Raw genomic sequence first — 20,594 nt, forward strand, 5'->3', positions numbered from 1 at the left:
ACACGGTGCCCCAGAAAATCGATTGTGGCGGTGCCGAACTGGCACTTTGCGGGGTTCACAATCAGGCCATGCTGGCCCAGGCGTTCGAAGAGCGTGCGGAGGTGGCGTAGGTGCTCTTCGCGGGACGCGCTGGCGACGAGGATATCGTCCAGGTAGACATAGACAAAATCCAAGTCGCGCAGGACGCTGTCCATCAGTCGCTGGAACGCCTGAGCCGCATTCTTCAGACCGAAGGGCATGCGCAGGAACTCGAAGAGTCCGAATGGCATGATGACCGCCGTCTTCGGGACGTCCTCCGGCCTGACGGGGACCTGATGGTAGCCGCGTATGAGGTCCACCTTCGAGAAGAAGGACCTGCCCGCCAAACGGGCGGAAAAGTCCTGAATGTGGGGGACGGGGTAGCGGTCGGGAGTCGTGGCGTCATTGAGACGGCGATAGTCCCCGCACGGTCGCCATCCCCCGCCGGGCTTCGGCACGATGTGCAGCGGCGACGCCCAAGCGCTCTCTGAGCGCCGAACGATGCCGAGTCGCTCCAGGGTAGCGAACACCGCTTTTGCCACTGCCAGCTTCGTCGGCTCGAGGCGGCGTGCCCGGGCGTAGACTGGTGGCCCGACGGTGGGGATGTGATGGGCCACCCCGTGCTTGACGGCCCCTGCTGAGAAGGTGGGCCGCGTGAGGGCCGGGAAGCCGGCGAGGAGGCGGGTGAATGCGTCCGCTGCCGGAAGCGTACAGACCAACGTGGCCGGAACCGAATCGTTCGGCAAGCCGCTTGGCAAGCCGCTTGTTGAGCTGGGCAACGCACAAGCGAGCGAGCTGAACGTCTCGGCCTGGACCAGACGTCTGCGCTTGACGTCGACCAGGAGCCCATTAGCGCACAGGAAGTCCGCGCCAAGCAGTGCCATGGGCACGTCGGCGGTGACGAACGTCCATCGGAAAACCTGCCCTCCAAACCGCAGAGAGAGGCAGCGTTTTCCGTACGTACGGATGGGCGTCCCGTTCGCGGCAAGCAGCGCGGGGCCCCCACCCGCGGCATGCTTGTCTGACGTGCCGGCGGGAATGACACTCACCTGCGCTCCCGTGTCGCACAGGTAATGGCGCCCGGAGAAGGTGTCCGTTATGAACAGCAGGCTGCTCGAACGGCCGGCGCTCATCGCCACTATTGAGCGCCGGCCCGGGCGTTTCCCGACCCGTTGAAGGAGCACGGCGGATGACACCGCCGAGCTTCGTGGCCGAACTTGGCGTGGAACCAGCACCAGGTGGTGGAGCTGGAGGAGCGCAGCTGGCTCCGCCAGGCCGGTGGAGTTGGCGGGTTTCCCCGCGGTGGCGGTTTTCGCCGCGGCGGTGGGCGGGGCGTGGCGGCGTTCACGAGGTGCGTATCAGCATGCTGCGTATGCTGTAGAAGCTGATGCTGTGGAACATGCTGCTGAACATCAGCCTCGAGGGCCGTGACGGCCACGCCGACGCTCGCCCGCGTGTCCGAAGCGGCGAAGTACCTGTCCGCCTCGGCTGCCAATGCTCGGGGTTCCGTAAGCTCGGTCCCGGCCAACGCGAGGCGAACCTGCGCTGGAAGTTGGCGCCGGAAAAGCGCCCGGAATAGCGAACCGGGGGCTTCGTCACCCAACAGTGACAGCATATGGTCCATTCGGACCGACGGGCGCATCTCACCGAGCTCGGGGAGATCCAGGAGGCGGTCGGCCCGTGCGTCGTCCGTGAGGCCGAACGTGGCTAGGAGTAGCCGCTTGAGTGCCTCGTACTTGTGGCCGTTCGGTGGGTGGCGAAGGACGGACACAACTCGAGCGGCCGTGCCGGGCCCGAGGGAGGCGACGACGTGGCAATAGCGCGTGTCATCGCCGGTGAGGCGCCGAAGCTGAAATTGGGCTTCGGCCTGGACGAACCAGACTTCGGCCTGAGCCTCCCAAAATTCCGGAAGTTTGACGAAGTCGGCCATGGCGATGGCGTCGCGTGTGGAAGGATCGCTCCGGCAGATCCAACGTCGAGGGTCACCAGTAAAGCGCGGCGTTACGCGCGCTGCTTGTGAGCAAGGAGGAAGCGGACAAGCGGTAACATATAAACGTCTTTATTGTAAGAGCTCACTGTAACACTGTACCGCTCCGGGCTGGGCGCCCGGTGTATATCATGAGGCCACGCCTACCCCTCGGGCGTGGCCACCGCCCACTTGGTGCGCGGAATGATGTCACCACGCCAGTGGGCTTTTGTGTCCGCCACAATATTGTTGCGGATATGGGATTTGGCCTCCATATCCGCTTGTAAATATTCCCATATTTCCCCAATACTCCCCAACTATCCCCAATCCCCCATTCCCTAGTCCCATTGTCTGTAAACAACACTCTGTAGAACCGACCTTCCCCTTTTTCCCCCATTAAATGTCGTGCCCAGGTTCACCGCATCTCACGTAGACAACTATAGGACATCTTGCTAGTTATTCTTAGTCTATGTCAGTTAAGGACTCGTTTCCATTAATTCTGACTCTTCGTTGCACCAGAATGTGATTGTATGGCACCAGTAGTGAGTTTAGGACCTCCCCATACCTCCTCCCATCTTCCTCATGAAACAACAACAACAACAACAACTACAACAACAGCGCGCGGGGAGTGTGCGTCCTCACTCCGGCTTGGTTAGCCGCCATTGCCCATGTGCGCCGGCGGGGTTACCACGAAGGGGCTGACTGTCGGCTCCTCGTCAAGGGCGGAGCCCGGTAACCCCCCGCACCCAATAAGAAGCAACGGGCCGATTCCATCTGGGGCGGAGCTAACGAGCCGACGGCGTGTCACTCCCCGCTGGATATACGCAGCCACTTACCGGACGTGACATCAGATGCGCCCCCAGCTTGGAAAAGAGAAGTCGCCACCTCCGAGCGCTGAGAGACCTCCCGCATCTCTGGACCTGACCGGGTCGATTCTGCCCCTGAGCCAAGGTGCACCTTGAGCCTCGACTACCTGCCCTTCCTTGCCATCAATCCCTGTGTGAGTCAGTTTTGTCCTGTTTATCTGTGGTCTGTCGGGCTACTATAAGACCGTGATTAAGTGCCCACCTTCCTATGATGTCCCTCTTGTCCTTGTAATCTAAACGTTCCGCATATCCCATATTATAACCTCCTCCGGAGGTCTTGAGAACTGTACCCCTGGTGTCGTGTCATCTAACCCAGCCGTTGTGTCCTTTCCTCAATTGATTTAGCGTAGCGCGACTCGGCCAACGTTCGAGTATAATCGGGTAAACTGTGCAGACGCGGTCATACCAAACCGCTCGGTAAACTAACATCCAAAACCGCGTCTGTAACATTTGGTGTCGAGGAGTTGGATTCGGACCTGGGACTAAATTTGTTAGGCCCAAATTTTGGAACACCAATTGTACCATTAGGGTAACATTTGGTGTCGGGAAGTGGGATTCGATCCGGAGCGCGTTTCACGCGCTCGAAATTATAACAGCGAAATTTAATTGTGTTTTACAAAAAAAATAAAAACCCGAATTTTGAAAGGCGCGCTATGGCAGACCAAGACGGCTGGGTTCCGGTAGGAGAGAGTGAGGCAGGGTCGATCCAGGACCAAATTGAGGGACATGAGGAGAGCGAAGCAGTAAGGGTAGCAGACGCACAAAATGGCGCCTCGCACATGGCCACGGCGACCGCGCCCGCGGCCGTGGTAGCGCCGCTGGTGGATTCAAACCTTTTCCTCCTGCAAATGAGGGCCCTTATGGAACAAATGGGGAACCGGATGGATGCTCAGAGTGAGCGATTGGAGGGCCAAATGGGGGTAATGGGAAACCAAATGGGGGTAATGAGGGACGAATTGAGGGCTGATAGTGAGCGATTAGAGGGCCAAATGGGGGTAATGAGGGACGAAGCGAGGGGTACCGGTGAGGGGTTAGACAAGAATTTTAAGGGATTAGACAAGAAATTTGGGAAGTTAGACAATAATTTTGAGGAGTTAGACAAGAAATTTGGGAAGTTAGACAATAATTTTGAGGGGTTAGACAACGGGATAAAAGAGGTGAGAAATGGGTTAATGGGGGTAGAAAACAGAATGGCCGCTCAAGAGAATCAAATGGAAGGGATGCAAAAGGGGTTAGAGGGGTTAGAAAACAGGATGGAAGGCAAATTGAGGGACATGAGGGACCAAGCGGAAAGGGAAGTTAAACAAATGGGGCAGCAGATAGAGGGGGTCAGAATGGGGGTAGAAACCAAACTGGATGCTCACAGGGAGGAAATGGAGCAGATGAGGGTGGCATCTGGGCAGGAGATGCAAGTGATGGGAGAAGAGATCAGAAGAGGTGTGAGTGAGGAGGTCGGAGGAGTGCGCGAGGAGGTGAGGCACTGTAAGGAGCACATGGAGAAGGAGGTGAGAAAGGGGACTGTAAAGTTACAAGGGGGCATAGAGGACCTGACGCAGGAGGTGGAACAGCTGACGGTGGGACAGACTGAGTTAGTGGAGCAGGTACAAAGGAACACTGCGGTATTAGGAGGGTTAAAAGCGACACAGAAAGAACTAAAAGACGACTTGATAGCGACGAAGAGGGAATGTCAGATGGTACGTGAGGGACTGACAACGAGGCTGGACGAGGTGGTAGAGGTAATGGAGACGAAGGACCGGCAGGTGAGGACGCACATGGAAACGGTCAAGGCAGCCTTGGAGGACGAGCTTGAGGAGACGTACCGGGGAATAAAAGAGGTGAAGCAGAAATTAGAAGAAGTGGAAGAAGGGGTGAGCGAAATTAAGAAGCGACGGAGAGGGGATAAGAAAGAGATAAAAGAGGAGATAAAAGAATTGGTCCAAAGTCTGTGTTTGGATCGTGATGATGTGCTCATTAACCGGATGAGGGATTCGCAGGTGATGGAGGAAAAGCGAAGAGGAAGAGGACCCGGTGTAAGTGGTGACCAATATGGTCGTGCGTATGATGCGCCAGGTGATTTAATGAGCTTGGGGGTCGAGATGGACCCGGGTGTTCGTGAGAGGCCGTTGGTGAAGTGTGCGATAGGTCTGGTGTGCGAAAAAGGAGGTGTGCGAGAAAGTCCGACTCTGGGGTGTGTGAGGAAAAAGTGCGTGCCAAGGAGTGAGGGTGCTGGCGAGAGTGAGTCGGTCGTAGCGTGTGTGCGAGGGAGCACATGGAAGCGCGGTGTGGTAAGTGTTACAGAGGGTGTAACGGGAGAGTGTGCGCGAGAAAGGTGTGTAACGGACGGGTGCATGAGGAAAGAGTGCGCTGTCAAGAGTAAGGGTGAGTGCGCTGTCAAGAATGGAGGTGAGAGTAGTGAGAGTGACAAGGAGCGTGAGTTGGTTATGACAGGTGAGAAAGGATGCACACCTGGAATGGTAGAGCGTGAGTGGGAATGCACGCTGGAAGTGGTAGTGAGGCACGTGGTTGGGTGTGCGAATGAGAGCACACCTGTGATTGTCACAGAGGAGGTGACCGAGGAGGGGGCGCGAAGAGGTGTGTTGGTGAGGTGTGCGAGCGGCGAATGTGTGCCAAAGTGTTCGGTGGTCAGGTGTGTGACCAAGGCTGGGAGTGGAATGAGTGTACCTGGGTGTGTAAGGAAAGGTACGAGGAGCATGGAAACGGCTGGATGTGTGAGCAAGGAACGGGCTGCGGGGTGTAAGCATGCAGGTGAGGCATCGAGGGTAACCGGGTTAGAGGTTAGAGCGACTTTTAGCCGAATCGGGCCCTCGGTGCGTGCTGGGCCTCGCTTTGAACGGCCGCGTCCGTGCTCCACTAGGCGGAGCGGGCGGCTGGATAGGAAGGGTCGTCATGGCGACCACTTTTTGTTGAGGCATTCCGGCAGGTCGAGATCGAGCCATGGGATGGCTCCGTGCCGAGAAGGTGCGTGGGATCTCGGCCCGGGTAAACCCCCGTCCCTGCACCGAATGCGGGACGTATCCAGCCGCTGGCACCAAACAACCCGCATTCATTGCTCGGCTTTACGAAGCCGGGCTTTGGACAGGAATTGGCGCACCGAGAGGCATTAGTGAGTAGACTGTGTGATGAGGATAGTGTTTTGGCCCCAAAATTAGAAAAAAACAAAATTTGATGATTGGCAAAGGATTGGCAGTAGTGATTGGCAGATGATGGGCAGTGATTGGCAAATTTTTGATTTGTGGAAATTTGATGTGCAAAATTGGTAGTGAGCGATGGGCCCGGTGGGTAAGGGTGGCATCCCTGCCACCCTTCCCATGTGGGGGCAAATGCGCAATAGTTTATGGGGTGTATGGCAGTGCAAACTAGCCCGGGTGGGTTAGGATATTGATAGGGATCTAGCGAAGATGACATTAGGTGACGTTAAGGTTAGTTAGTGACTGGTACCTGTAGTGGGGACGCAGGTAGATTAGGTGGATTATAATGACGTGGGAGCGCAATAGTTTAAAGGGACGACTGGGAAGCGCAAGTTTCAGAGGGGAGTAGTTAGATGAGATGATGCTGTGTGAGAACTGGACAGGTGAGTGGAGCAGTGTATGAGTAGTGAGTGTTGTGGATCAGCGCGAATGCGCTTGGGGAGAGAAGGGTGCAGGTGGCACCAGGTGTGAGAGCACAGGTGTGCAAGTGCAGGTGTGTGGAATATATGGAGCAGAGAATGAGTGGTGTGGAGAGAGTTGGAGTAAGTAGTACGGAGTGGTGTGCATGGTGCGAAGGTGTGGATGGGGGAAGAGTGGACCCCTTTCACGAGTACCCGGGGCGGGTAGTGTAAGTGTTAGGTAGAGGGTATAGGTAAATTGTGGTTGGATATTGGCATTTGTGGTGCGGGTGGCAGAATGGTATTGTGGATGGGTGCATTAGTGTTGTGGAAATGGCTGGGCGTGTAGCCTGTTAGTGTGTGTAGTTGGTTGGGCACTCCACCACTGTGAGGATGTCGGCCAGGTGAGGCCGCAGGTGGGCTCTGGGAGCCGTTAGTGTCAGTGGGGCCCGAGGATCCGGAGGACGGACCCGGGTAGCCCAGTGCCAGAGAGGGCACCGAGTGGGGAGAGCGCCAGAGGGCCTTCCCCAGGTAGTTAGGTTAGGGTAAGGAGCAGGTAAGCTCGGAGGCAACTGCAGTGGTGGAGGTGTGCAGGTGGGTAGACCGGCTAGGAGAGCTACACGTCGCAGCCCAGAAATTGTACGAGGGCACCGAGAGATGAATCGGGGGAGTGAGGCCCCAAATTGAAAAGCACCACAGTTTGGTCAATGGGAATTGGTTGTTAGAACCCATAGTGTAAGAGGGCCAATGGTTTGGCAGGAGAAAGACCCCGGGTAATGTAAAGTTGTTAAAGTCATTTAAGTTTTAGGAAATAGTTAGGATTGATGAACCTGTCGCACCATACGCAGCCACTTACCTGTGGTGATGATGACTCCACACCTGTGTTTTCTTTGTTCTGTGTGCAGGAAAGGAGAATTGCTGTTGGATTTGTGAGACGCATCACGACGTGGATGAGACATTGGGGTGATTCCATCTCTCCCTCCCTAGGAGGGACTGATGATGAATTGGTGATGGCAAATTATGATGTTGAGTTGGAGATGGCAAATTTTGATGAGAGTTGAAAATGGCAAATTTGATTGGTTAGGAGGGAGAGAAGACGAATTTGGTTTATGGGAGGAATGGGGAAGACAGTAGGGACGTTTGTTGATTTGTAAAGTAGATGTTTATGGGTAGTGTTGTGTTTTGTGGATACAGTAAGGGGTAAGGGAGGGGCCATGTAGGTTACCTGGTGGGGGGGGGGGCGTACGGTAGGAACGTACCTGTCTCACCTGGTTCCCATGTGCCCCCAGTGTGCATCATCTTGTATTGCGTGCACTTTTGCGCCCTTACCACCTTACTCACTTGTCTTTTCTTTTGTCTCCCACCTCCGAGGATCTGGCTTTGGGGCAGAGAGAGAGGAGAGAGAGGTGCTGGCTCCGCAGTTGTGGGCCTGCACTTTCGCTGCTTGCTGCCGGGATCGATACACCATATGGACCGCAATGTTTGTGGCCGCCCACCATGGACCGCAGTCTTTTGCGGGCAAGCACCACCCGTTGATGGACCTATGGGTCAACGTGGCACCTATGCCATGCAGGTGAACCACTAATAGTTGGCCCCCTGACGGCCACAATAAAGAAATGGACGCGGTTGGCGCCTTTCTTTATTTTTGAAAGAAGCAAGAAGGCCAAGTGCACCACATGAAGGCAAGACCAGCGGCAGAACATCGGCCGGCTGCGACACCACCGGTGATTTATGAACGCTTTATTGGTGCACCGGATGGTGCTGACTGTGTTATGGGGTGGTGCTTTTGGTGCTTGAACGGGGTGCTCTGCACATTATTAAAGGCCGTAAGGCCACAGACCACTCGTGGGTTGGTGTATCGATGCTGGCATGCGTGCTCTCTCTATGCATAACATCTGCATGTGTTCCTCCAAAAACAGGTCCTGGATCGTAGTGTAAATATCAGCGTAGTCTTGTGTAAATAATGCTCCCTACCGGCTGTATGTTTAGTTGAGAATTCTTTCCGCGATTCGGTTATCCTGTGGGTGTGTTTCTGTGAGAAGGGTGCAACGTCGCAGGGGGACATATTTACTCATTTGTGAACATCTGTAAAACTGTCGCACTCAGGGTAGAGTTAATAGTAGAGGGAACTACATCTGAGTGCCACACTAAAGTAGGTAAAAATTTATCGGGTCGGGACGCCCCGAGGGTAGAGAAGGGTGCAATGTTGCGGATATGGGATTTGGCCTCCATATCCGCTTGTAAATATTCCCCTATTTCCCCAATACTCCCCAACTATCCCCAATCCCCCATTCCCTAGTCCCATTGTCTGTAAACAACACTCTGTAGAACCGACCTCCCCTTTTTCCCCCATTAAATGTCGTGCCCAGGTTCACCGCATCTCACGTAGACAACTATAGGACATCTTGCTAGTTATTCTTAGTCTATGTCAGTTAAGGACTCGTTTCCATTAATTCTGACTCTTCGTTGCACCAGAATGTGATTGTATGGCACCAGTAGTGAGTTTAGGACCTCCCCATACCTCCTCCCATCTTCCTCATGAAACAACAACAACAACAACTACAACAACAGCGCGCGGGGAGTGTGCGTCCTCACTCCGGCTTGGTTAGCCGCCATTGCCCATGTGCGCCGACGGGGTTACCACGAAGGGGCTGACTGTCGGCCCCTCGTCAAGGGCGGAGCCCGGTAACCCCCCGCACCCAATAAGAAGCAACGGGCCGATTCCATCTGGGGCGGAGCTAACGAGCCGAGGGCGTGTCACTCCCCGCTGGATATACGCAGCCACTTACCGGACGTGACGTCAGATGCGCCCCCAGCTTGGAAAAGAGAAGTCGCCACCTCCGAGCGCTGAGAGACCTCCCGCATCTCTGGACCGGACCGGGTCGATTCTGCCCCTGAGCCAAGGTGCACCTTGAGCCTCGACTACCTGCCCTTCCTTGCCATCAATCCCTGTGTGAGTCAGTTTTGTCCTGTTTATCTGTGGTCTGTCAGGGCTACTATAAGACCGTGATTAAGTGCCCACCTTCCTATGCTGTCCCTCTTGTCCTTGTAATCTAAACGTTCCGCATATCCCATATTATAACCTCCTCCGGAGGTCTTGAGAACTGTACCCCTGGTGTCGTGTCATCTAACCCAGCCGTTGTGTCCTTTCCTCAATTGATTTAGCGTAGCGCGACTCGGCCAACGTTCGAGTATAATCGGGTAAACTGTGCAGACGCGGTCATACCAAACCGCTCGGTAAACTAACATCCAAAACCGCGTCTGTAACAATATCGTTCTTTCTCTCCGTTTTCATTTCCTCACCCTTTAATATTGGTAAAAATAAAAATAACTAATAAAGTGCAAAGAAAAAAAATCTTCTTTGTATTTAAATAATAAACTTTTATAAAACTCTCAATTTCCTCCTCCTCAGATATGACAATGCACGACCACTTTTAATCCCATTTAATCCATTTTGCTTTTTGTTCGCGAAGCCGAAGGCAGTTAAATTAGGTGAGATTCTCAGTTCGCTCATTTAAGTGAATATGCTAAGGAAGTTAAATTGTCGCAAACGTACTGACTACTGAGGCATTGAAATTATTCATTGTGTATAATTATGAAAAATAGCACGAAGGAGAGCGATCGAAAAGACTGAAGGGAACCACCGACGTGATGACGTAATGACGATCCCAAATTACGTAATGCAAGGGCATGGTCACGCCCATGGAATCTTGGAGAGGGGGGGATAAAGTGTGTCAAAAGAGAAGCATATAAATAGATGGTTTAAATTTATAACCAGCATTGCCCGAGAAATATATTTCAAAATTAGTTTATATAATACGCAATCGTCATGTTAAGAGATTAATTGCAGCATATTATTAAAGGAAATGCCACGATGTCGGTACTTACCCCTTCTGCAAGAATGGTTTGGTCCAAAATCTCAAATGTGATTGGAGGAGGATGCAAAATATATATAACTATAAAAAAGATATCAAATAAATCGCTTTACGTTGCTTAGAGCGACAATGAAAAGGTTTTTGGTTTATAAAGCATTCATTATGAAGGAAATTATGTACAGGAGAATGTGAATAACGGTTCCTTTTCGATTGAATGACGTCATTGTGTTGCAAAGCCTAGGGTGTGGGACTGTGGGTCTGTGCGGTGGCAGTCTGGATGGAGGTGGTGGGATACATTTTCTCGGGAGCCCCGCTTTGTAGGGAGGGGTAGTGGAAGGGACCCTGGCATCTCGGGGTGGGGACCTGTAGATGCAGGCGGATAAGTAATGGCCGCCGAGGTTACCCTGCACAGAGAGGTGCAGCGACTCGGGCAAGAGCTGGCCGAGGCGTGCCGGCAAAAGGAGCAGGCGGCGGAATACGGGCTCGCGGTTCTGGAGGAAAAGCTCGCACTGCAGCAACGTCATGACGATCTGGAGAACGAGCATGAATCGTTGCGGAACGAGCTGGACAGGCTGAAAGAGGTGGGTGTAGCACCGCCAGGGAGACGGTGGAAATGAAAACTGAAATGTTTGTAGCACCGACCGACCCCATTCCTTCAGCTACACTCTCACCCACCCCCGTTCCTTCACCCCACCCACCCCCGTTCCTTCACCCCACCCACCCCCGTTCCTTCACCCCACCCACCCCCGTTCCTTCACCCCACCCACCCCCGTTCCTTCACCCCACCCACCCCCGTTCCTTCACCCCACCCACCCCCGTTCCTTCACCCCACCCACCCCAGTTCCTTCACCCCACCCACCCCAGTTCCTTCACCCCACCCACCCCAGTTCCTTCACCCCACCCACCCCCGTTCCTTCACCCCACCCACCCCCGTTCCTTCACCCCACCCACCCCCGTTCCTTCACCCCACCCACCCCCGTTCCTTCACCCCACCCACCCCCGTTCCTTCACCCCACCCACCCCCGTTCCTTCACCCCACCCACCCCCCGTTCCTTCACCCCACCCACCCCCGTTCCTTCACCCCACCCACCCCCGTTCCTTCACCCCACCCACCCCCGTTCCTTCACCCCACCCACCCCCGTTCCTTCACCCCATCCACCCCCGTTCCTTCACCCCACCCACTTCTGTTCTTTCACCACCGTTCCCACTATTAGTATTATCCATGCATCCCTCCCCCTCCGATTATCCTCAGCCTTCTCCTTCTACCCCCTCCAATAAGCCCAACCCCTCTCCAATTATCATCACCTTCCCTGTCAAACCTCACCTGCTCTGAATATACCCCAAACGCCTCCCCCCCCCCCACTCTGATTATTCTCCACACCTCCCTCGATTGTTCACCCCACCTCTGATTGTTCCCCCCACCCCACCTCTGATTGTTCCCCACGCCCCACCTCTGATTGTTCACCCCACCCCACCTCTGATTGTTCCCCCCACCCCACCTCTGATTGTTCCCCCCGCCCCACCTCTGATTGTTCCCCCCGCCCCACCTCTGATTGTTCCCCACGCCCCACCTCTGATTGTTCCCCGCACCGCACCTCTGATTGTTCCCCGTGCCCCACCTCTGATTGTTCCCTGCGCCCCACCTCTGATTGTTCCCCGCGCACCACCTTTGATTGTTCCCCCCGCTCCACCTCTGATTGTGCCCCGTGCCCCACCTCTGATTGTTCCCCGTGCCCCACCTCTGATTGTTCCCCGCGCCCCACCTCTGATTGTTCCCCGCACCCCACCTCTGATTGTTCCCCGCGCCCCACCTCTGATTGTTCCCCGCGCCCCACCTCTGATTGTTCTCCGCGCCCCACCTCTGATTGTTCCCTGTGCCCCACCTCTTATTGTTCCCTGCACCCCACCTCTGATTGTTCCCCGCTCCCTCGCCCCACACCGGTCATCTCGCACGCATCCTCCCCTCCCTCTCCTCCTCCCCTCCGATCAGTCCAGAACCTCCTCCTCCCCCTCTGAACAGCTCGAAACCTCCTCCGATCATCCCGGAACCCCCTCCTCCTCCGATCATTCCGGAACAACCACCACCTCCTCCTCTGATCAGCCCAGAACCCCCTCCTTCCCCTCCAATCAGCCCAGAACCCCCTCCTTCCCCTCCGATCATCCCCGCACCCCACCCTTCTTATCATCCCCGGCTCAATAAACTCGTGATCATCCCCAGCTCCATAAACCCCTCCGATTATCCCCGGCTCCACAACCCCTTTCTTATCATCCCTGGCTCCACAACCCCCTCTGACTATCCCTGGCTCCACCCCTCCCCCGATCATCCCTGACTCCACCCCTCCCCCCCGATCATCCCCGGCTCCACCCCTCCCCCCCCGATCATCCCCGGCTCCACCCCTCCCCCGATCATCCCCGGCTCCACCCCCTCGATCATCCCCGGCTCCACCCCTCCCCTTTCATTATCCCCGGCTCCACCCCTCCCCTTTGATTATCCCCGGCTCCACCCCCTCCCATTTGATTAGACCCGGGTCCACTCCCTCCCCTTTAATTATCCCCGACTCCACTCCTTCCCCTCCAATTATCCCCTCCCCTCCGATTATACCCTGCTCCCGCACCTTCCGATTATCCCTGCCCTGCCGTCATTGTCGTCCCCCTCCGATTATCCCCTCAGACCCCCCCCCCCTCCTTTCCGTTCGACCCCAGACACCCCTCCCCCCTTTCTGATTGCCCCAAGACATCCCCCCTCCCTTCCGATTAACCCCAGACAACCCCCCACCCCCCCCATTTCTGATTGTCATCAAACACCTCTACCCACTTTTCTGATTGCCCCCAGACACCCACCCTCCCCACCCCCCTTTCTGATTGTCCCTAGACATCCCCTCCCCCCTCCCCCCACTTCTCTGATTGTCGCCAGATAGACCCCCCCCCCCCCCTTTCCGATTGGTCTCAGATACCTCCCCCCCCCCCCCCATCCCCTTTGCAATTGTTGTACCATTATCCCCACCTTCCCTTTTCCCATGGGAATTCCCGCATCCTTCATCATGGGAATTCCCGCATCATTCATCGCATCCGCAATCCGCTAATTTCACCACAAATCAACTTTTTTGAAATACCAACTTCTTTCCTGGAAGTCCTTGGTGTCCTTGTGTTTTATACTTCTCCCACCCCCCTCCCCCTTCCCACGCCTCCTCCCCCCAAGCCCTCTCCCTCCCACACGTCTCCCGATGTCCCTGCTCTCAAATGTTTTGTGTTTTTGTATACTGAATCGAGGCTCGTGAAAGAGCTAACATTTATTTCACAAACAAATCAACCAGACAAACAAAACGCACAACTAGAATCCGGGCACTCGGTAGAGCGCATACCTTCGCCGCAGCTACTGTTCTGTACTTGGCATGGGAGTGTATGCGATGTGAACCTTTATGTGAAATGCGATCGATTTTTAAAAATCAGAATTTGAGCAAATCTGTTTCATTCGTCTGTTAATATGCCTCCCCGATTGACAAATCTGCAATTTGAATTTCATTTGAGGTTGAAATGATTGCGGGAGATCGCGTTATAGTGATGACGTCTTGGATGGACATCCTCTTCTTCAGTCGCTCATAACTTTGAGTGAAATACGATCGAGTTAAAAATAGTCAGAATTTGAGCAAATCTGTTTCATTCGTTTGTTAATATGCCTCATCTCTTGACAAATCTGCAATTATAAATTTTTTTGAGGTTGAAATGATCGCGGGAGATTGCGTTATAGTGATGACGTCCTGGATGGACATCTTCTTCTTCAGTCGCGCATAACTTTGAGTGAAATACGATCGAGTTAAAAATAGTCAGAATTTGAGCAAATCTGTTTCATTCGTTTGTTAATATGCCTCATCTATTGTCAAATCTGCAATTATAATTTTTTTTGAGGTTGAAATGATCGCGGGAGATCGCGTTATAGTGATGACGTCCTGGGGATGGACATCTTCTTCTTCAGTCGCTCATAACTTTGAGTGAAATACGATCGAGTTAAAAATAGTCAGAATTTGAGCAAATCTGTTTCCCAAAATCTAATCAAATGTGTCCCGTATAATAACCAATCATCCCACCAAATTTCATGCAATTCGGTTGAATACTTTTTGAGTTATGCGATTAACATACACACACACAGACATACAAATAAATACACAGCGATCAAAACATAACCTTCCGCTTTTGCGAAGGTAAAAAGAGGGAGCGGAAGACAAGATGGGGAGAGAAGGGGAAGCACACAACCACAACATTTTAGAGCAGGGAGACGTGTGGGAGAGAGAGAGGACTTGGGGGCAGGAGGCGTGGGAGGGGGAGGGCAGGGGGGAGAGGTATAAAACACAAGGGGACCGAATTTAGTGGGGGTAGAAAAGATCAAGGTTTTGGATGGGGGAGGATAAGAGATGGTGGTGAACAGCTGTTTTAAAGACCTGGAGGGTGCAGTGGGATTGAAGAGAGTGAGGGAGTTTGTTCCAGAGGCGGGAGAAAAGAGGAATGAAGGAGTGAAGGTGAGTGCTTCCCCTTCTCTCCCCATCTTGTCTACCGCTCCCCTTTTTATACATTTTGTTTGTCTGTTTTTTTGTTGTTTTTTTGTGATAAATGTTAGCTTTCACGAGCCTCGATTCTGTATACACAAAAAAAAATCCTACACTGCTCATACCTTCCCCACGGTGTACTGTACTTCCACACACAATCCTTTCCCAACCAATTCCAAATCTCCTCCATGAAGATCCACAGCACTTGTTAATATTCAATCGATCTCCCCTGCCATCGAACTGTGAAGGGTAATATTCCACCATGGTCAGTTTACAGGTTGACTGTCAGAGTGGTCCCTCCTTGATCGAGCCATTGGCGGTGTACAGACATGACCAGTGAGATGTGACTGAATGAGAAAACAGATGTTTCAGGAAATCATAATATTTTTCTTATTTTGTGACTGATTTACTCTAAGGAGCAAATAACTGATTTAATGTACTGTAAAGACCGTAAAGTGATTTATACCTGATTTATACGTTTTTTGGCTGGAATGTATGTCATAATCTCACCCATATCACGTGATTGGACGTGACCTAGTTAGGTAAAATGTTACTTTTTCTTGAAGTTTTGTTGCATTGCGATTATTATTTTTTCTATTTTTGATCCGATTGACTTGAAAGTTAAACAGGATTTTCATATTGAGTCAATGAATTGGGAAACCAACTATTTTAAGGTCAAATGTCAACTCAAGGTCAAACCTCTAAAATCATCAATTTTCATCCTATTAACTTGAAAAATAAACGGCTTGTGTAGTGAATCACTGAATTGGGAAAGCAACTACTTTTGAGGTCAAAAGGTCAAAGGTCAAGTCGAGGTCGAACTTCTGAAATAATCAATTTTCATCCGATTAACCTGAGCTTTGAATCACCCCACCTTTGGTTTATTAACCCAAGTTGAGTACCAGTTCACTGGTAATTCCCTGCTTGTCGTAAAAGGCGACAAAAAGGGTTGGCGTCAGGAAGGGCATCCGGCCGTAAAACATTGCTTCAAAAAGGGGACCAAAAAAAACAACAACAACCACGGTCCCCGAAAAAGGCCAACCCCCGCTTTGCAGGGAAAAATGGCCTCTAAATGTGGTTTTTTTTTTGGTTTTTTTTAACCTGAGCTTTGATCAAGATCATCAATTTTAAATTTAATGAAATGGGCAATTTGATGTATACATGGCAACTCTTTTGGGGTGGATTTTGCAAGTACCTTGCTCTGCACGGTCTTTGTTTGTTTGTCTGGGAACAAGATATTTAAACACGTTGTGAACGGAATGCAACGAAATTTGGTGGAGAGTTTGGGTGTGTGACGAGAACAAATTGATTAGATTTTGGTTAAGATGCAGATCCAAATCTGGATCCAGATACAGGGATACCGCGATTTACATTGCCTCCATATACGTTGATTTGAAGTTGTCATCAATCAATAGTACCCAGGCTTTGAATTACATCTCGTTACGTCATTCGAGCCAAGTGCTTTGGCTTTTTCTGTCGCCAATTTTCCTGAGCCGTCCAGTCTGATGCAGTGACGTTGAGATTGTTAACGATTATGAAGCTTGAAGCACGCACAGCCACACATTTTGCCGTTTCACGACCTGTTGGCATTGAAGTGCGACATAGGTTGTACAGTGCTATGTCACACTTCAATGACGACACAGCAAACCATGCTGCTGTTTGCGGGCCGGCAACCTATGTTGTGGTATCCCTGTATCTGGAAATGTTGAAAGTGTTGATCGTATTGGAAGCCAGACGGAAGCCAAACAGTTCAATCTTGGCTTCATCAGACCACAGAATCTTGTTTCTCACAGTCTGAGAGTCCTATAGGTGCTTTTTTGCAAACTCCAAGTGGGCTTTCATGTGTCTTTCACTGAGGAGAGGCTTCCGTCTGGCCACTGCCATAAACCCCAGATCGGTGGGGTGTTTCAGTGATGGTTGTCCTTCTGGAAGTTTCTCCCATCTCCACACAGGATCTCTGGAGCTCAGCCAGAGTGACCATCGGGTTCTCGTTCACCTCTCTTACCAAGGCCCTTCTCCCCCGATTGCTCAGTTTGGCCGGGCGGCCAGCTCTAGGAAGAGTCCTGGTTGTTCCAAACTTATTCCATTTAAGAATTATGGAGGCCACTGTGCTCTTGGGAACCTTCAATGCAGCAGAGATTTTTTTGTAGGCTTCCCCAAATCTGTGCCTCGACATAATCCTGTCTCTGAGCTCTGCATGCAGTTCCTTCGACCTCATGGCTTGGTTTTTGCTCTGATATGCATTGTCAGCTGTGAGACCTTATATAGACAGGTGTGTGCCTTTCCAAATCATGTCCAATCAATTGAATTTACTACAGGTGGACTCCAATCAAGGTGTAGAAACATCTCAAAGATGATCAAGGGAAATGGGAGGCACCTGCGCTAAATTTCAAGTGTCATAGCAAAGGGTATGAATACCTGTGTAAATGTGATATTTCAGTTTTTTTCTTTTTAATAAATCTGCAAAACTTTCTAAAATCCTGTTTTCACTTTGTCGTTATGGGGTATTGAGTGTAGATTGATGAGGGAAAAAATGAATTTAAACGATTTCAGCATAAGGCTGCAACATAACAAAAAGTGAAGGGGTCTGGATACTTTCTGAATGCACTGTACGTATTGTGATGCAAAGGTGAACTGATTAGATTTTGGCGTCGGAGGTCGTGTCAGGGAAAAAAATGTGATACTTGAGAACAGCTGAAGTGATTTAAATCAAACTTGCTACTCATTTGTATAATGATGTAATAATGTTGGCGGAGGCATATCGGTCGACGTCGCAACTTCGAGGAGTGCCGTTCTGGTTTAAGTGATTCTTTACCATTGAGAGATGGAGCTAAAAAGGATATCTAGCCCGATATTTCAAAAACGTGACAAAACTAGGTGGATGAGTTGGTTAGGTGACGACAACAACAAGCTGATTTGATTTTGGTTTGAGTCCTGATCCAGATCCGGCCTATCAGTGGGATACAAAGCGTAAACTGTTCAGCCTGGCAGATGTATGCTCTCTTCCGAGTGCTGTTCTGATTAACCCTTGACGTTACCTTACCACCCCCAATAAGGTAAATCCTTTGCATATTTGCATTCTCACTTTGCTTAGGAATCACACTTTGATTTTGTACCCATGATAAAATCTGGAATTGCCACTGTGCATCACACCAACATCCATAAATAACTCAGGATGATGGAGGCTGAGATTTGAACCAGGGTTCGATCAGTGAGCTTGTATTACGTTCCCCACATTTAAATGTCTTGCAGCTGGGAGGTTGAACAATGAAGGAGCTTGGTTTGAATGGAGACTGAGGACTGCATGCCAACACTGCCCGCTTTGTGTTGGGTGTGACGAGTGGGATGTTCTAATTTGTTGATCTACCCCCATTGGATGGCCTCCTTGTATTGGAGGTGGGGCTAGGGGAGCAGAGGGTTTTTATATTTATTTTTTGGACACAATGGTCTAGGCTCATGGAGGAGCTGAACTACAAATGGCAGGCAGCAGATTTACAAATGACCAAAGAGTAATTGGGTGGGGTTGCACAAACATAATGGGGGAAAGGGGAACATCGTATAAAAACGAGTTTCTATAGCCTGGAGACCATTCCATAAAATGGTCTCCAGGCTTGGAGACCATTCCATAAAACGAGTTTCAATAGCCTGGAGAGAAACAGAATGGGAAAGAATCAGTGTGTGTAGATGAGTTGGTGATGAGCAGTGCATTTGAAAGTTTCAAGTGAGGAGCACAGGACAACAGACACAGAGACCATTCCATAATAGGGAGAGTTAGGGGATGAATGAGTGCAGGTGGGCAAGGGGACTTTAGGGAGTTGAGAAACACATGTGACCTGTGTTGATTAAGAAAGGGCAGGATGAGCAAGGCCAGGTGATCGAGGGGTTTTAATTTCTCCCTTGTGGAGTACATTATTTGTAGAGCTAGGTTTTGGATTATATAATAAATGAGGTTAAAATGACATTAAAGTGAGAATGCTGGTGACACGAACTTCTAATTGAATACATTTTTTTGACCTGTTCTTCTGATCTGTTTCTGTACATGGCTTCCTTTAAAGGTGTTACCACACACCATGACCTGGATTGTGTGGGAATTTTTGGATGAAGTTGTGAAATGAGGAAGTTGGGACAAAAATTATTTTTTTTTGTACTGACATTTCCATGTACTACTCAGTATTTACCTGCAAGTCAAACTGTCTGATTGGTTAGATGACTGTCTTGCAGGCTTTTGGAGCTGCGAATTCAAAGCAACGACGTGTGGCTGAGGCTGGGGAGAGCCGTGAAGAAAGCTTGCTTCAGGAATCTGCCTGTAAGGAGGCCAAGCTTATGACTCGTATCGATGAACTCCATGCAGAACTCGTGCAGACCCGGGCAGGTCTTGCCAACAGCACTAATGAAGGGGAAAGGCTTGGTGCCGTGATGTCGGAATTGAGAGAGGTGAGGGCCTAGCTAAGGGTGTACAAAACGCTTACCCTTTGTTTTGTGAACTCTTTAGTTCTCCTCTTTATTCCCAAAGGTTGAGTAGTCTACTCGTGGTCCTTGTGTTTTCCTAGTGTATGGATTTCTTGGAGATTCAGAGGAATCGATTCCGGAATGAGGTTAAGGAACTAAAACTTCGAGAGTCCAGGCTCCAGCAGGACAATACAGAGCTTGAAGATGAGAATGTTTCTCTGCAGAAACAGGTTTCCACCCTTCGCCAGAACCAGGTATGCTTTGTCATAGTGTCTGGCATTTGCATTTTGGCATATGTTGGGCCACGATTAACCGGAACCTGTCATCTGCTTTCTGTTTGAAGGTGGAATTTGATGGACTGAAATATGAGCTTCGAAGGTTTGAAGAGGAAGTGGAGTTTGCAAACAGCCAGCTGGAAGAGTCTCTCAGACTTAAGAGCATGGCGGAGCGACATCTGGAGGAGGCCTTGGACAGCCTGAAGGCTGAGAGGGAGCAAAAGAACAGTCTACGCAAGGAGCTGTCGCAACACCTTCACCTGAGCGACTCCTTGTACACCAGCCAGCTCAGCGTCTCCCTGGAAGGACTCAAATTCAGCGATGATTCTCTGGCAGCAATAGAGATGGGCTCAGACAGTGCATATGGTACTAATTATCTGTCATCAATGCTGCTATCCTATCCTGTGCCTTCATATTTTGGGTGGAGTGAATTTCTATTCTAGCTAATGTACTGCTCATATAAACTGGTCTCGAAATGAATTGTTGGGCACATTGGAAGTGTCAACACCTATGTGCTCTACACTTATTCAAATGGAGCGATTCCAGTTATTTTGGGGCAAAAAGACCAAAAAATATATTTTTTTTTTTTTACTTGTCTGTAAAGGTTACAGAGTAACCACAAAAAATGGAACCAATAAAATTTAATAATCCTTTATTAACTCACCTGGAACGAAGTTCAGGGGAGATTATGCGATGGCGCGTCGTCCGTCCGTCAGTAAGTAAACATCTGAAACTTCTTCTCCGAAACCGCTGACGGGATTGCGACCAACTTTGGCACAAATGATATTTCTTCTGTTGTGTCTAAAGTTTGTTCATTGCATTAAATAAAATCGGGGTCTAATGGGGTTTACCGGGGGTCAAAGTGGATCCAGGTTTGACCCCCCAAAATAGGAATTTGCTTTTTCCTCTGAAACTACACACACTATTTTGATGAAACTTTACCACAACCTTCATCACCTGTGATGTACCAAAGATTGTACACGGCACTAAGAAAATC

The 20,594-nt window shown here is 50.9% G+C and overlaps 1 protein-coding gene across 1 annotated transcript in view; it reads left to right on the top strand.

The window, feature by feature from the left end:
- The first annotated feature begins 10,544 nt into the window (after positions 1-10,544).
- The window catches only part of BICD2 (BICD cargo adaptor 2), a 65,283-nt gene continuing 55,233 nt past the window's right edge, over positions 10,545-20,594 (top strand). Inside the window, exons 1-4 of the mRNA XM_068113325.2 lie at positions 10,545-10,913; positions 19,095-19,307; positions 19,424-19,576; positions 19,666-19,963. Of these exons, the coding sequence (XP_067969426.2) occupies positions 10,719-10,913; positions 19,095-19,307; positions 19,424-19,576; positions 19,666-19,963 (859 nt within the window). The 5' untranslated portion in view covers positions 10,545-10,718. The remainder of the gene's footprint in view (positions 10,914-19,094; positions 19,308-19,423; positions 19,577-19,665; positions 19,964-20,594) is intronic.

Source organism: Myxine glutinosa, chromosome 4, assembly GCF_964187855.1.
Source record: "Myxine glutinosa chromosome 4, kmMyxGlut1.1, whole genome shotgun sequence".
Classification (NCBI taxonomy): Eukaryota; Metazoa; Chordata; class Myxini; order Myxiniformes; family Myxinidae; genus Myxine; species Myxine glutinosa.